Source organism: Eutrigla gurnardus (assembly GCF_963514095.1).
Source record: "Eutrigla gurnardus genome assembly, chromosome: 6".
In the NCBI taxonomy this organism is placed as follows: Eukaryota; Metazoa; Chordata; class Actinopteri; order Perciformes; family Triglidae; genus Eutrigla; species Eutrigla gurnardus.
In genome coordinates, this window is record NC_139920.1 from 25,920,312 (window position 1) to 25,936,399 (window position 16,088).

The window sequence follows — 16,088 nt, forward strand, 5'->3', positions numbered from 1 at the left end:
TAAAGCAAAACAGTTTAAAAAAGAGGGGGGAAAAAAGAAAGTCTATGTGAGGCCAGAGCATGTGACCTGCAGATGTTGAGCGGTGCACGATACGGATTCTGTGATAATGAAGTGGTTGGGATTGATTGTGGTCTCTCATGGATAGCACTGCTGTGATAGGGTTGTCAACAAGAATAGTAAACGCAGTAATGCAGCGTTATGTCTCGCTTATGCCAATGTGTGTTAGCTGAGAGGGCCGACATTATGCTGTTGAATGCTGCACAGAGGAAGGACTCAGACCACGTTCTACCTTTGGACCGAAATAGTATTTTGTTGCTGATTAAATTCAAGCCAAATGGTTGAAAACAAATACATCAATATTTTGTATTCAATGACGTTGGTTTTGTGGATCTGGATTGGTCACACACTGAGAAAAAACGGGGGAGAGGTCGTCCCAAGAACAAGAGTTCAAGAAGGAGCGCCTGACGTGGCAACAGCTGGAGAAGATGGCTCAGGCTGGGTATCGCCACTGATTACCCGAATCGATTCCATTCCGATTCACAAGGTCTGGATTCGATTTAATCTCCGTTTCGATTCAATACTGATTCGGTTAGGGATATCTCAAGGTTTTGCTTTTGTCCAGCTCTTCTCTGTCTTCATAGTTTTTGAATCCGAAAGGCAACCACACTTCTTCTTGTTGCACGAAGAACCAAAGGCTGGCCACTAACGGCGAGACTCCACTCATCCACGGGAAAAGGCTTATATTAAAAGATAGATCCTGGGATTTTATTCATCCGTATCAGAACATTCAAATTTTAATCAGAAAGTCGATTATTTGAACCCTATGGCCGAAGATAGACGAGGGTGGAAGCCATTCATCAATGGCCTGTTCCAAAAGTAATAGAAAGGCCTAAGTAAGTAAATTACTTTTACTGTACTGCTGAATTTACTTTTGGAAAAGAGGTATTTTCGCTCACTTAAAGGACTCACTGTGTGTGTAAAGCAGCTTGGGCAGAGTGTGGTCTACAGGTGGCACCTGTTCTGTGGTGGGGTTGCCTTTTTTCTCCTTATAACAGCATTCAGCAGTCACAGCTGGGACATTATGACGGCGGTCACTGCCTGTGTAGTCCAAAAGAGAAACGGCTGAAATGATGCTGGAGATACAGAGGCATTCTAAGGTCAAACAAAGTCCTCTAAAAGGGAGTACATGCAGATAATATCTGCTATTGTTGTTTTAAATGGAAAAAAGGGTTTGGCCAGTCATTTCAGCAGCACTATTCTAACCCCAGTTAACCCTGAAGGGCAGCTGCCCGGTGAAGGAGCGGGTGTCATAGGTTGTTAAAGAGTTCATCACCTATGGCGTCTGGTCACAGTCCTGTCTGGTTCGTATACATGCAAGCCCTCAGCAACACAACCGAGAGTCCTGACACGAAATCTCACCATGAGGGAAGAAAGAGAAGCCATGATTGATGATGATTAATGCAGAGTTCACGCTACAGTGATAATATTACATCATGAAAATAGGATTAAAGTGATTTCCTCATCTCAAACAATTTATTCAAACAAAAGCCAGCAACAGTGGTGGGAATACCTCAACAAAACATGTCAGTGTCTCAATAACGTGACTAAATGACGTCCACTTCTCTGCCTTTCTGGGACCCTTCCGGTCTCTCTGTCTCTGTTGTAACCTGCTGATGACACTCTGTGACTCTCTAAGCTCATTGGCAACTTCCTGACAACATCCTGTTTGAAGCCTCGCAATGGCGAGGTACTGTTGATCACTTGTTAGGTGTCATCTTGGTCTCATGATGTAAACGTGTGAACAGCATGATGAAGAGGACTGTTTAAATACCGATTCTAACTGAACCAGGGCATTGATTGGTCCATTCAAGGATCAAACAGCTGTTGTGAATTTTGCCGTTCAGCTCCCTGTTAGAGAACAGCAAGTTGTGCAAAAAGTACTGAAACATTGAACAGTTGGACATGTGCATTCAAAAGTTTATAGAAGGTCAAATTAAGTTCACCTGTAAAGGTTATAGTGCATTTTAGGTCCTGAAATTTCCCATGAAACCAGAATAGAGTCACATTTAAGGTCCCATATTGTGAAATGTCCATGTTTTTAATTAATTCATTTTATATTAATTAAATTATTATTATTTTTAATTGTAAGGCATATCTAAGTGCTGTATAAATACTGTAAAGGTATGAAAACGTGCATGGAGAAATACACAAAGCCCTAATTCAGAATCTAACCAGCCTTTTTCAATCTGAGGGTGAATACAAATATATTCAGACAGACAGGAAGAGATTATTTCCCCTCAAATGTTGATTATGTTTGAGTTATGTTGTTGACAACTTGTGCAAAAAGTGTGATTGACCTGTATGTGAGCTTAGAGTCATTGTTCACAGAATAAGCCGTCTTATCTGAGCTTTTTAAGTTAACGTTGCCTGATTTACCACTAACTGAGAGTCTGTTTCAGTACGTAAGTGTGGACAGCTGACATGATACAGTTTTGACCTGCTGAGCCAGTCAATCCTGGTGTTTCAGCAGGGGTGTGTGTGGGCTGTACCACCGCAGACATATTGTGTCAGGGTGAGCTGCAGCAGCTGAGGCGAAGGCCCAGTCTGACTCAGGTTAGCTGTCCTTACAGTGCTGATAAGTTGCCACAACTGTGGTGCTATTTAAAGCCGTCCCCTTGTTGTCCCCGACGCCCTGCAGGACTCTGAAAAACAGAAGAGCACGGAGACCCCTTTTGCCCTGAGAGTTCCCAGAACGGACCCTCAATCTGAGCAGGAAGTGAATAAATGACAGGGGGAAAGGAGCCTCTCCAACAAACTCCCTGTAAGATGCAAATAGAGAGCAATTTCATGCAATTTAAAGTTAGCATGTCATTTTAAAAAGGCTCAATTTATGTTTTCTCACAATGTCACCCAAATAAAATTGCGGATCCACGTGAAACGCAAATATAGCAACGTAAAGAGGAAGTCCCACTTTGTTAAATCGTCTGCACCAGTAGGTTTTACTTTGCAAGCTAGCTTTATATTCGTTCATCAAAGGAATCCCCATCTGTTTCCATTTCCGTCTCTTCCAATGATGCTCCGGCTCTCAGATTTCACTTATAAGTCGGCTACAGTATATCAGGCAAGGCTTCGGCCCTCTTGTTGGTGACTCGCCACGTCCAACTGGACACTGAGCGTTGCTGAAATGATGCAACGTTCACGGTTTATCCCGATGTTCACCTTTAACCTGTCGAGTATAGGTTCATATCATCATCAACGTTCACAGATCTGTCTTATATTCCTAGAAGACAGGAACGGGGACTTTACTTGGTGGGTTTTCAGCCGGTGGCCTGTTTGGTCAGTGAGTCAGCAGCTGTGCATGGAGCCATTAGAGCAGACAAAATGTGTCTGCTGCAGAGTTTCTATTTACATCCACTGAGAGAACCACTTTCTCATCTTGAGGAAGACTCACCTATCGGAACACCGGCTATACTCTATATTAAAATGTGGGACAGGAACTTAAGGTCTCCGATTAGTTTTGCGTGGCTCTTGGCACGATGACAATGAGTTCCAACCGTCATCGCATAGCAGAGTGACAGCGATATCTAGGTTAGGCAGGGGGGGAAACAAAGGGCAGGCTGGTGTCCCTCTCAAATGAATGCTGGCTCTAACAGGCCGACAAGCAGCTAATGATAATGTCGGCCTGCATTTAGATTGTAGTCCTGACCAGACCTGACCAGGAGTATCCAGTTTCTCAGGTATCAGAAGAATTCAGCTTATGTTGGTAAAAGAAGAAAAACACAGAATGGGTAAGATAATAATAATGGATTGGAGCTAAAACAACAATATAAACAGAAAAAAGGCAAATATGTAATAAAAGTGTGACAGAGGTTGCCTTAGTGACACTTGTTTCTGCACAAAACTGCCCTAAATGATAGGATACACATCAATTAGCCTCAAACAATCAAACAAACAAACATGGTGTTATAGATTTCAGTGTATCCAGACACACCATGACTCTGCATTATGGCTAAACTGTAGATAAAAGTAATCACAGAACATAAAAATCATTATAGCCGCCAATAAATGCGATAAATCACTTAAACACAATAATCACATCTAATTATCCCTACAAAAGTTTAAAGACATTGATTAACAGTATATTTACGCAGCTGCGACTGCAAATGATCTGGATGAGACTTGTGTGGGGTGCGGGTAGATGTGCGCGTGCGCGCGCGCGCGCGAGGCGACAGCTGAACCTGCGGCAGGCGCGTGCGGAATGCAGTATCCGGTAGAAAGTAACGGTACTTTTATGGAAACGCCTCGCGGACGCGCAACCCCAAGCAGCCAGTCGAGTTGGTGCAGCCGGTGGTCGCATCTCGGATTGTCTTCTGGTTTCTATCCATTAAAGGGATTAAAAAGAAGAAGAAAAAGGTCAGAAACGGGGACGACAGCAAACTAAAGAGGTAAACTCATGTTTTTTTAATATTTTATTAAATTAGCCTCTCACCATTAGTCTATGTAGGAAGGTCAACGCTATTAGTTGAATAAAAGTTGTCTTTAACACATTAAACACATCATTTTTAAGCAGACATCAGGTACAACAGGTAGTTTATTGTAAATCAGCATGTTTGTGTTAATTACAGTTACATCCACCTAGTTACACCACATATCAGACACACAGGAACAGAAAAACAACTATTCTGAAAGGCTGTAAAATAATACATAATATATGAATCATATTATAATTATTTGTACGTGTCAAATAAATGTTTACGTCACACTGTCATGATATATTGTGTCAGCTGAGTACAGAAATAGGACATCACCACCCAAACCTCAAGTTTGTCTTGTAACGGGATTTTTATTTTCGTCCCGTGTTGATTTGCCAGACGTGACATGTCGACTTAGCCAAAAGATTCATCAGGGATATTTTAATAACCGAAAGATTCATTATTTTGGAAACGTTTTCAGCCCAAATGTAATATCGTTAGAGTCAGAAAGTATGTTTTATTAAAGATCATGCGGTTGCATATCCTCCAAAATGTGGTTTATCACAACAGAAGAAACATTGGATTCCCACGGTTTCTGTCTCCTGACAATATCTATCTATCTATCTATCTATCTATCTATCTATCTATCTATCTATCTATCTATCTATCTATCTATGACTGTGTCGTCAAGCTCCTGATAGGCGACATAATGTCTCACTCTGATCTTCTCCACGCATGAATATAAAAGGTATTTGAGGACAAAGGATAAACAGTTTTTAGTGCCGGGTGACTAACAGTCCAAACAGCTCTCGTCCATCCAGTTGTCTCGCTTGTTGTCTGGCCATTTTGTCAAGGGGTCTGCAGGGCGACATGTGGGTGCCAACTTGAGCTCCGTCCAACTGCCTATCACTCTTCAGAAATAGCCATGATCACATGCCCCGGAGCCACAAGTTGGCTATAAATAGAGGGCTTCCATTGCACTCTTTCTTTACATACAGGGAAATGGAGCGGCTTCAACTAAATTTGTAGTCAATATGTAGCTTTTCCACATTTAAATCCAAGTACCAGACTAGGAAAACAATCATATTACAGAATCATAAATCAATCAAGACAAGAGGAGGATCTGGCCTTTCGGTTGCTTGAGATTCACCAGTTAAAAAATTAAGATTTAATAACTAAATGAAGTACATTTTGTCTGCCAACTTGATTGTACAGCGTCGCCCATGAAGTTGGAATAATTTGCAAATGTCTTGTCTTTTACAGGGAAAAAGAAATGTTCTGCATAAATTCATTTCACCTGGGTAATTGGGAGACATAATATAATCATTCACCTGGTCAAAAGGGATTACTGATGCATTTAAATAGGAATAAACAGAGGATTTTGTCTGAATATGTATGGGCAACAGTGTATATAAGGTGCACAAACACAGGCACTGACCTCTAATAAATGAAGGTGACAGCAAATTTATGCAATATTATCGTTGTTTTACTTTGCAAATGTTTGCGATGTGTAGCAGTTTGGCAATCAATCCCTTATGCAACAAGAAAGCTGACCTCTGAACCCTCCTCCTCCACTTTGCAGGTAATATTCCAACATCGCCTGTCTGTCAACGTGTCATCGGGGTGCAAACATGACCGAGGTGGCGCAGGTTGCGGCTGCAGTCCATGTCGTGGACGACATGGATGACGTCGCGGATGAAAGTGAACACTACTCGAGCAAAACCCAGAACAAGGAGGACGACGTGGCGGTGGATGAACACGGTGAGCAGACGTCTTCACGCGTAGAAGATGAAGAGCCTTGCCAGGAGGACGATGAAGAGGGCGGTGAGGCCGACAGGACGCACGTGAACGGGGTGGATCACAAAACAGACGAGAAACATGAAAGCTCGGAGCCTGTTAACGGTTTGGATCAGGACACAGAGACGAAGGAGGAGGAAGAACCTGACACAAATGAAGATCAGAATATGTCTGAAGTGGCACTCAAGAAAGAGGTGAGGGAGCAATTTAAGGGTGACAAATGATGAGATTTTTGTTGTGGAGGATGAGTTTCTTGTTCACCTTCCCTCTCGCTGTTCAACCACAGAGACTCCTCCGATCCAGAAAGCTGGTGTCCAGGAGCTACGTGCCCAAACTGAAAGACAAGGGGGACGTGACGGGCAAGTTCGAGGCCATGCAGAAGGCCAGGGAGGAGCGCAGCCGGCTGAGGAACAAGGACGAGCAGCAGAAGAGGAAGGAGCAATACGTGAAGGAGAGGGAGTGGAGTCGCAAGAAGCAGCAGGTCAAAGACAGATAACCCCCACTAACGTCCACAGTGACCTGCATGGCATGACGAGGCATGACGGGGCGACGAGGGGCCGCCAGTTGGAGTGAGATTCACCGTCTTCTACACACAACACAGTGTTGTTTTAAATTAACCAATTCATATTTATCCATTCATGTTATGTTCTATTTGTGTTTGACTTCAAAAGAAGATTGTTATTTTAACCCTATAATAATGAATAATTAAAATAATCCATTACCCATTATTCTAAACGCGTGTTATGTAGCCAGGCTTTTTTCGACACATACCAAATATACAAAGAGAAGGCTATACAGCGTTCGTGGAGTCAATTGGAGGTATGGTGCCTTGCTCAAGGGTAACGTGGCAGTAGCCCAGAAGGTAAACAGCCCCAAGACACTGAGCTACTGCCACTGTTGCATTGTGGGTAGTATAGACGTATGTTTTTGATGAGCAAGAAGATTGTGAAAGAGGAAAAAAAGACCATTTCTCATTCTACTGCATCAATATTGATCTCTTTTTCCTTATGAACCTGTCCATCGGGGGTCCGACGGTGTTGAAGCACAATTCTAAATTGGTTCATGACAGTTTTACTTGTCAACAATTTGACAAAAGATGTTTCAAACATTTCATTTGTTGGCAAAAAATAGACATTTCTTAGGCATTTTCTCTATATTGTGGCATTTTAATGACTAATTGATTAATCAACTAATATAAAAAAGTGAAATAAATAATAAATAGCTACAGCTCGAGTATAAAATTAAAAGACATCTACATTTTTTTCTATTCCTTCTATATTACCATGGAACAATAGTGTCTTGGATTTCAAGAGAATATCCATGTGTATGATATTGAAAACAGAGCTGTGTGTGAAAATAAAAGGGGAAGGTCAAACAGCAAGAATCCGAGGTGAAGGCAGATCCCCTTTGAGGTCTACTGTGGTGAAATAAACAGTGATATGGTGTTATGTGGGTGGATTATCAGTGATACTACCTCCCTGCAGTAGCTGGCCAGGCTCAAGCACCTACGCTCATCTCCCCTCTGTGCAAACAGCCCACGGCCCAATCAGAGGCCCACCTGTAGGTCACATGACCCAGCTATTAGCAGGGGATTAGGCCCGTGTTCTTTCTGGGACCAGCATGGCTCCTGAATGGCAAAGGAGATGATCTCAGCTAAACCGTAACCTCACGGCTCCTCTCCGTCTGACCCGCTACAGATAAAAGAACTGCTCGCTTCCAGCGATGAGGAAGAGGAAGTGAAGCCGGCAAAGGTAGAAAAATCCTACGTCCCCAAAATCACAGGTAAGACACAGAAGGATGCAAAAGGGATGGGAGAGGTGGACACACAGCTAGAGGAGAGTGCTAAGCGTTGTGCTGTGAAATCCTCAGGTAGTGTGAAGGGGAAGTTTGCAGAAATGGAAAAACAAAGACAAGAGGGGGAACGGAAGAAGATGGAAGGCGAGAGGAGGAGGAGGGAAACCCAGGACAACATGGAAAAAGCCAAAATAAAGAAAGAACTGATGCAGAAAGCCGCTGAGGTGAGTGAACCTGGCCTGGATTAACTGTGTACAGGGTGGGAAGCATTACTGCCTTACTGGTGAGAATGGCGTACTTGTGTGTGCAGTGATTCAGGTAATCCTCAGCTGCCACTCGGATGAGTTATTTTAAGTGGCACCAACAGTTGGCTGGAGATACGTTGGAGAGCAGCAGCAGCATTGTTGACGTGAAGCCTGTGAGCCGGTGGTAAAAAGGGTCGTTCCTGCTGACTTGTGTGCCGGTTCGGTGGATGGTCTAATGAGTATCTCCAGTACGGCGGATAGAAGGCCAATTATAGCTTCGGACCAGTGTAGTTCCTGGGAATGGTTACATAAGTATTCCTGTGCCAGGTCGGCAATCACGGGCAATTACCTGCTATTTCTTTGCACTAATTCCAGTCGAGTACAGTGAGAACAGTCAAACGTTCACAAGGGTCACACTTTAACACGGTAGTGACAGTCAGGATTTTATTCAGGTTTCTCTTCACAATATATCTCTACTACTCTGCCTTTATCATCAGAAATGGTCAGGGCTGTAGTTACTGAGGACGCTGCAGCCATGTTGTATTTTTATTTTAGCAACTTTGGGTGAAATATATTGGAATATATTGAAACATAGACATTATTTAGGCTCATGTCTCTGTTTTCAGACCCAGTATTTTGGACCAGGAGGTAGTATTTCCCTACCAGAACTTGGTCTGTCATGTTCTAATAGTTTCCTTGGACATTATATAAAAGTTGCAGGGGAAATGGAGTTGTGAACAGATATTGAGTTGAATCGATTCTCTTGAAATTAGATTCTTACTTGATGTTCAGATGTCCTTTCCGAAGAGAAAAGACTCTTCCATTAAAATACATTTACATAAAAAATATAATTGAGAAACAAACATACTACATACATACTGTGATATTTTTTCGGGTGAAAAAATTTAATGAAGAGTACTGGTTGTAGCCGCTCCCCACAAACGTAGTTTCTTCTGAAGGTTCACCAAATAACGTGCTTTATTGCCACAAAACACAATAATGCTCGAGATCTTTAATCAGAAACGGAGGAATCTCCTGTGATTAACGTTTGAAATAAGGAAGAACTTATCAGAAACAACTGGAACAGCACACTTCCAGCGCTGCCAGGTGTAGACAGCATATGACTGGCAACTGTTTCCCACACCTCCCAGCGACTAAATTAGCTCTAGACCTCCTTACTGCGACTGATTTAGACTCTGCTATCTTGGACTGTCACCCATACCCCCACCTGCTGTAAACTTTAGGCCAATAGAGTAGCCCCTTACCCAGCCACATGCTCTTATTCCCAGTCTGTGTATGTGTTGGTATGCACCGAGATTGACCTGATTTGTTTTCCCCCCTCTACCACTGAATAGTAACTACTATACTGTTTTCACACTATTCATTTAACTTCGCAAATGTGTTCTTAAATACCTTTCAGGAAGGAGATGACACTATCCTGGTACGGGTGGTTCCAGCGAAGTCATCCCGACATCCGGGCAGAATCAAGGTGAACTTTGAGGACATGGAGAAGAATCGAGAGGAGGAAATCCAGAAGAAGGCGGAGGAAGAGAAGAAGAGACGCTACGATGAAAACAGACGCTCCTTCAGGGACGCCAAGCGACGCTCGATTGTCCAGGTAGGATGATGGAGAAACATGATTGTTACAGCCATAAATAACATCTTGTTTTGGGAGCTTTTTTTTACCTCGATGATTGTGGATCACATTTTAGCGATGCATTCTCTCGTTTGGGTTTTAGGACGACGAGGAGAAGCCCTCAGAGAGGGCGCAGGTGACTCCTGGGAAGCTGAAGATGACATTTGAGGAGCTGGAGAAAGAGAGGCAGGAGCACAGGAAGAAGCAGGCGGAGGAGGAGGCCAAGCGCCGCCTGCTAGACGAGAAGAAAGCGTTCGAGGAGGCCAGGCTGGGAATGGTATAAACACAACATTAGACATTCAGACCACTGCAGAGACACCTCATACACTCACCAAATATGCCTTAGTTGTGTCGCGGACCTCCATGTTTGAATTTCTGTGTTTTCAGGGAGAGGAGGAGGAGGGCGCTCAGCCGGCGCAGGACGACAAGGAGGGGGTCCGACCTGGAAAACTGAGGTTGAGCTTTGAGGAGGTGGAGAGGCAGAGAGTGGAAGAGGAGCGCAAGAAAGCGGAGGAGGAGTACAAGAGACGAATGGAGGAAGAGAGGAGAGCGTTCGCCGAAGCCAGGAAGAGCATGGTCAGCGTGCTTTCCAGAAATAAATCTAAAAACTTATGTGAACTCAGAAAATCTTTGTTGGATTAAGAGAATCCTGTCGCAGTGTAAACATCTCTGTTTCCAAACATATCTGGTGGCAATTTAAGTAAGACAGGTAACATGATAAGGTGGTGAGTCTTATTTACAGCTTCCTCTGGTTTGTTCTTCCTCAGCATGTAGACGAGGACGACGAGGCGCTGATGGCCTTACTCAACCTGGAGGGCAGCAAGCCTGGGAAGATATGCGCCAGTTTCGAGGACCTGGAACGCCAGAGGAGGGAGGAGGAGCAGAAGAAGGCCGAGGAGGAGGCCAAGAAGAGGCTGGAGGAAGAGAAGAGGCTCTTTGCCGAGGCCCGTAAGAGCATGGTAAGTCTACTCGACCCGGGGACCAAAATATATGCGTATTGTTCTGGTGATTAACACAACATGGTCGTTGTTGCTGCTCAGGATTTAACTGCTGCTTAGCTTTCCCCTTTGAAAGAACATAGATCCAAAGCACATACAAACAGCACATATATACACAACATGTACGTAATGCATGCTATCAATATTGTTGTAATTAATATACATATTAATTATGACAAAAGCATTTTTTGTCTACATTAGTTTATCACCTATTTTTCTCACTGGCTTTCTAAATCTGATCTATAATTGGATTCTAATTGGATGCGGATTAATGTGCTGATTATCATTACGTCGGGCTCAAACGGTGCACTTCCCTTGTTCAAATGATTTCTTTAAGAGCCTGGGCCTGGATCAGGAAAATTCCACATATGGAGATGAAACAGTAAGATATTATTTATTTCAAATAGTTTATTTCTCACAGATAAATAAGCGGAAACAACGTATTACGAAAATACTCTCCATAAAAAGGGCTCACAGGTCTACAGATGATGATGATGGAGAAGGGGTGCATGCTCTTTTTAAATGCTGCTTGTAACAATAAGAACTGCTGCTGCTGCTTAATGTTTGCTGAATGATTTAATATAGGTGAGTTGTGTGTGTGTTTTGCTCTATTATGGACATAAAACAAGTTCCTTCACTGTGTCTTTCTGTGTGTGTGTGTGTGTGTGTGTGTGTGTGTGTGTGTGTGTGTGTGTGTGTGTGTGTGTGTGTGTGTAGGTGTCAGATGAGGAAGGAGGGATGGTGAAGAGTGACTCTCAGGAAGCTCTGCACCCGAGAAAACTTGAGATGAACTTTGAAGAGCTGCTGAAAGAGAAGGAGGAAGCCGAGAGGAGACGCAAGGCCGAGGAACGCAAACAGAAGATGGAGCAGGAGAAGCAGGAATTTGAACAACTCAGACAAGAGATGGGCGAGGTCAGTGTGCAAGCGATTACAATCCGTGTAAATTCCATCACGTACTTTATAACTTTATCAGGCAACTATGCTCCAGAAAACAACACTTACATCCAAATTTTAAATTGACATATCTTAAAGCGACGACAGATTATAACCTCATTTTTTTTCTTTTCCCATAATTTAATTTCCTCACCACTATCCAAATATAAAACTGGCTTCCATCTCACAGGATGAAGTGAACGAAAGTTCAGACGTTGTCAGCAAAGAGTATGAAGAACTGACCAAGCTCAAGAGGACCGGCTCCATCCAGGCCAAGAACCTCAAGTCCAAGTTCGAGAAGATCAAGCAGCTGACTGAAGAGGAAATTCAGAAAAAGATCGATATGGAGAGAGCAAGGAGGAAGGCCGTTGATGACGAAATTAAAGAGAGAGAAGCTGAGAGATTCCAGGATGTAAGCCGTCATTAATTCAACATGTTAAAATGACCAAAAAAATGGTGACCACATCAATGTGGGATCATCTCTTATTACAATTACTGTGCTTTTCAGGAGGAGGAGGGAAGCGAAACGACTCTAGCGAAGGCTGAAGAGTCGCCGTTCAAACAGAAGGTGGATATGAAAGCCAGATTTCAACAAATGGCTAAAGCCAGAGAGGACGAGGAGAGGAGGAGGATAGAGGAGCAGAAGCTGCAGAGGATGCAGTTTGAGCAGCAAGAGATCGATGCTGCCCTCCAAAAAGTAAACCTTCCACGTTCATGACCATGATAGATCGTAATATTGCACGACGGCGTGGAAACAGTTTGTGATTTCTTTGTCACTCCGTTTGCAGAAGAAGGAGGACGATGTGGAGGACGAGGGGAGCATCATCAACGGCTCGGCGGCCTACGACGACGAGGAGGATCACGCCAGATCGGGGGCGCCGTGGTTTAAAAAGCCCCTCAAGAACCAATCGGTGGTGGACTCGGAGCCGGTCCGGTTCACCGTTAAGATCACCGGGGAGCCCAAGCCGGAGGTGACCTGGTGGTTCGAGGGAGAGGCGCTCCAGGACTGCGAGGACTACCAGTATATAGAGAGGGGGGAGACGTTCTGCCTCTACCTGCCGGAGACCTTCCCAGAAGACGAGGGCGAGTACATGTGCAAGGCCGTGAACAGCAGAGGCACGGCAGCGAGTACCTGCATCCTCACAATAGAAAGTAAGACCACCTTGGTGTGACCCGCATGCCTGCATGAGACCTACCGACCCGGATGTCGACCTCTTTCTCTCGCTCTCCGAAGTGGATCGCATGCTCCTCTTCCTCGCTAACGCAGACAGATTTGGATAACCGCTCTTCTGTTTCTTTCTTGCAGCCTACGACTACTGATGCCCTTCCACGTTCTGGAAACTTTCCCCGTTGTCTCTCACTCCTTTTGTAAAACTTCGTCCCTCGTGGTATGGTCAAACAGCAGAGGGAAGAAAATAGCAGTATGCTGGGCATTCCTAAGGGAGGGATACACAACACACACACACACACACACACACACACACACACACACACACACACACACACACACACACACACACACACACACACACACACACACACACACACACACACACACACACTCTCACACACACACACACACTCACACAAACATGTTTACGTTTGTAATGCTGCACTCCCTGTAGTGTAGGATGATACTTGTGCCAAAAACAGACACGATTCTTGTTACCATGCCGACGATTATCTTCGCTGCAAGGCCCTTATGATATTTGATACGAGCAGTTTTTAAGTATCATCGTACCTATTGTAAATATCATACTTTACAAACATCGTGTGTGAAATGTAAAAACGAAGATGTTTTTTTGGAAGAACAAGGCACGGGAATATCAGTCCAACATCTCACTGTGGTATTCTGCTGCTGCTCAACAACTTCAACCATATTAAAGTGTTTTCTGTACTCTTTGCCATATTAGTAAATGGTATTGTGATTATCAAGGAGGAAAATTATCAAACTATTTGAACTCACGGGTACATCCTGATTTTAAATTAAAGTCTTTAGGTCCAGATTAAATTGTATTTAAAACTGCAGCATCTAAAAAAAACCCTAAAAAACATTAATATGTTGATTTTTCATGTTCCAACCCCCTTATTCATTTTGAGTTAAATGTCTTGATACAGTTGTCATAATTCAGTGACTGTAGGTGACTGTTTTATGGTTTGATAATGAAAAAACTAAACATAGGCTAGCCTCAATATTTGTCATATATTATAAATGAAAATGTTTTAATAAAATGAAGAAAAAAATAACAGAATTTTTTGTGCCGTCTTTTATTGTTGCATGGGGAAGGTAGGACAGCAGATACGGGGAGATTTTATCATAGTGGCCAAAGTTGTAACTGCATGTCATGTGATGCATTCATTACTACTGAGATGTCTGTGAAACCTGAACAAGAATATATCAATACCAATCAAGATGATTTCAGTCCTGTGAGATAGCCATGACTTGACCTGTGACCCCTTAATACAAATCAGTGTTTACTTGCAGTGTTTTCATATAATGTATTTTTTTCAATCAAATGCGACAAAATAACAAGTATAAATTGCTGTAAAACAGTACTGGCGGCTCAGAGGTAGAGGGAGTCATCCTCCAATAGGAAGACCAGCGGTTCATATTCTGGCTCCTCCAGTCTACATGCCGAAGTGCCCTTGGGCAATATACTGAAGCCCAAATTGCCCGCGATGCTGTGAATGTGTATGAATGAGTTAGATAATGTTAGATCCTGATGTGCAGACGGCTCCTCTGCCATCAGTGTATGAACGGGTCAAAGTGACTGAATGTAACGTGAAGCGTCTTGTAAGCTAGAAAAGCGCTAAATAAATGCAGGTCCATTCACTGGTTGCTCCACTTGGAGGCAACAGAGTTCACACTTGACCACAGGGTGCCGGATGGGGGATCAAGGTTGCATAAGGGCCCCAGTTGTGAGTATAACACATTTCCAGACCTCGAGGTGGGAAACCACTAAATAAAGTCGTAAATAAAGTGCTTTTTGCACAAGCATTGTGAATCGAACAATTAAGTATGGAAAGGTTGAAGCTGTTTGTGGTAACAAACATGGGGAGAAGGAAGAATCCCAGACAGCTGGAAGGAAGCGATAATTGTTCTGTAATGAACCTGGGCAGGATGCCGGTAAGCCAACAGACCACAGACCTATTGCCATGACATCCCACATCTGCAAACTGATGGAGAGGAGGGTCCATGTGAAATATCACCGTTTGCAGAGGCTCCGTGGAAAAGAGGATGAAATGTGAAACATATAGGAAAACACCAGATGGGAATCGTCAAGTTGAAATGTTGGGAGCGATTTAAATTTACATCTTAAGGGAGATTCCAACGTTTTTACTTTTTGGGAGTGTATGTTACGAAGATGAATTGTTATGCAGGAGTAGAACGGGGAGCTGATACTAAATCATGTAAATATATGCCGCTATAATCAGATCAAGGTTATGGGAGTGGGATTTGTGGATCAGAAGCAAAACCGAGGCTGGAGACTTTGAGAGTGTGTTGAAGGTGCGGTGAGAACATCTCCAGGGTTCACTTCAAGTTCACTGTGTATTCACCCAAAAGCAGCTGCTTGTAAAGTACTGGATATATCATCTGTGTGTAAAGTTTGGGCTGGGCAAGGAGCAGCAAGAGACTTGAAGTGTTGAAAGGATCCAACAACGCGAAACAGAGGTTGTGCGTTTTAAGTGGTAGATGGGTTGAACAAAACAAACAAAATGTGCTCTTCAGACATTCCGGGTAATAAACACGATATTTCCAAAGAAAACACAGACACATGTTTTTGTCTTTCAAATGAGAAGGAAAGGGCGTTTGTTTAAAAAAGGAAATCTATAAAGAGGCAGCAGCACTGGGATCGGGAGATAAGTGAAGACATTTCAGTCAAATTAGAGTGTGGGAAATAATGGAAGACATATTTATGAGGCAATCAGGACCCGGGTTTAGGAACAGCAACATGTTGTGAACAACACCTGTCTACACTTTCTGCTTGTTTTTGCACTTCTGGTTAGACACTGACTGCATTTCGTTGTCTACTATACTCTTTGTATATATTTTTTTGTTTTAATCATGTCAAAATTAATACAGAAACTGTCAAACAGAAAACAAAATATTACACAACTAGAAGGAATTTCTTTCTTTTGTTCATATGTCCGAAAAGGAGTGGGAAGAAGTAAACACTTATTTAATCTCCATGATTCATATCCTCAGTCATAC

General features: G+C 43.2%; 1 protein-coding gene across 3 annotated transcripts; it reads left to right on the plus strand.

Annotated features, from left to right (window-relative positions):
* Positions 1-4,305: 4,305 nt before the first annotated feature.
* nexn (nexilin (F actin binding protein)) lies at positions 4,306-13,689 on the plus strand. Of its 3 annotated transcripts, XM_084011668.1 has the most exons (15): positions 4,306-4,445; positions 6,055-6,463; positions 6,556-6,750; positions 7,967-8,051; positions 8,139-8,287; positions 9,729-9,926; positions 10,048-10,221; positions 10,332-10,520; positions 10,712-10,903; positions 11,280-11,324; positions 11,660-11,854; positions 12,066-12,287; positions 12,384-12,572; positions 12,664-13,027; positions 13,182-13,689. In XM_084011668.1, the coding sequence occupies exons 2-15, from the start codon at positions 6,104-6,106 to the stop codon at positions 13,193-13,195; spliced, it is 2,571 nt and encodes an 856-aa protein (XP_083867794.1). In that variant the 5' UTR covers positions 4,306-4,445; positions 6,055-6,103; the 3' UTR covers positions 13,196-13,689. The 3 variants fall into 3 exon arrangements, with proteins under 3 accessions (XP_083867794.1, XP_083867793.1, XP_083867795.1); XM_084011667.1 differs by lacking the exon at positions 13,182-13,689 and having other exon boundaries at positions 12,664-13,175; XM_084011669.1 differs by lacking the exons at positions 11,280-11,324; positions 13,182-13,689 and having other exon boundaries at positions 4,307-4,445; positions 12,664-13,175.
* Positions 13,690-16,088: the final 2,399 nt, after the last annotated feature.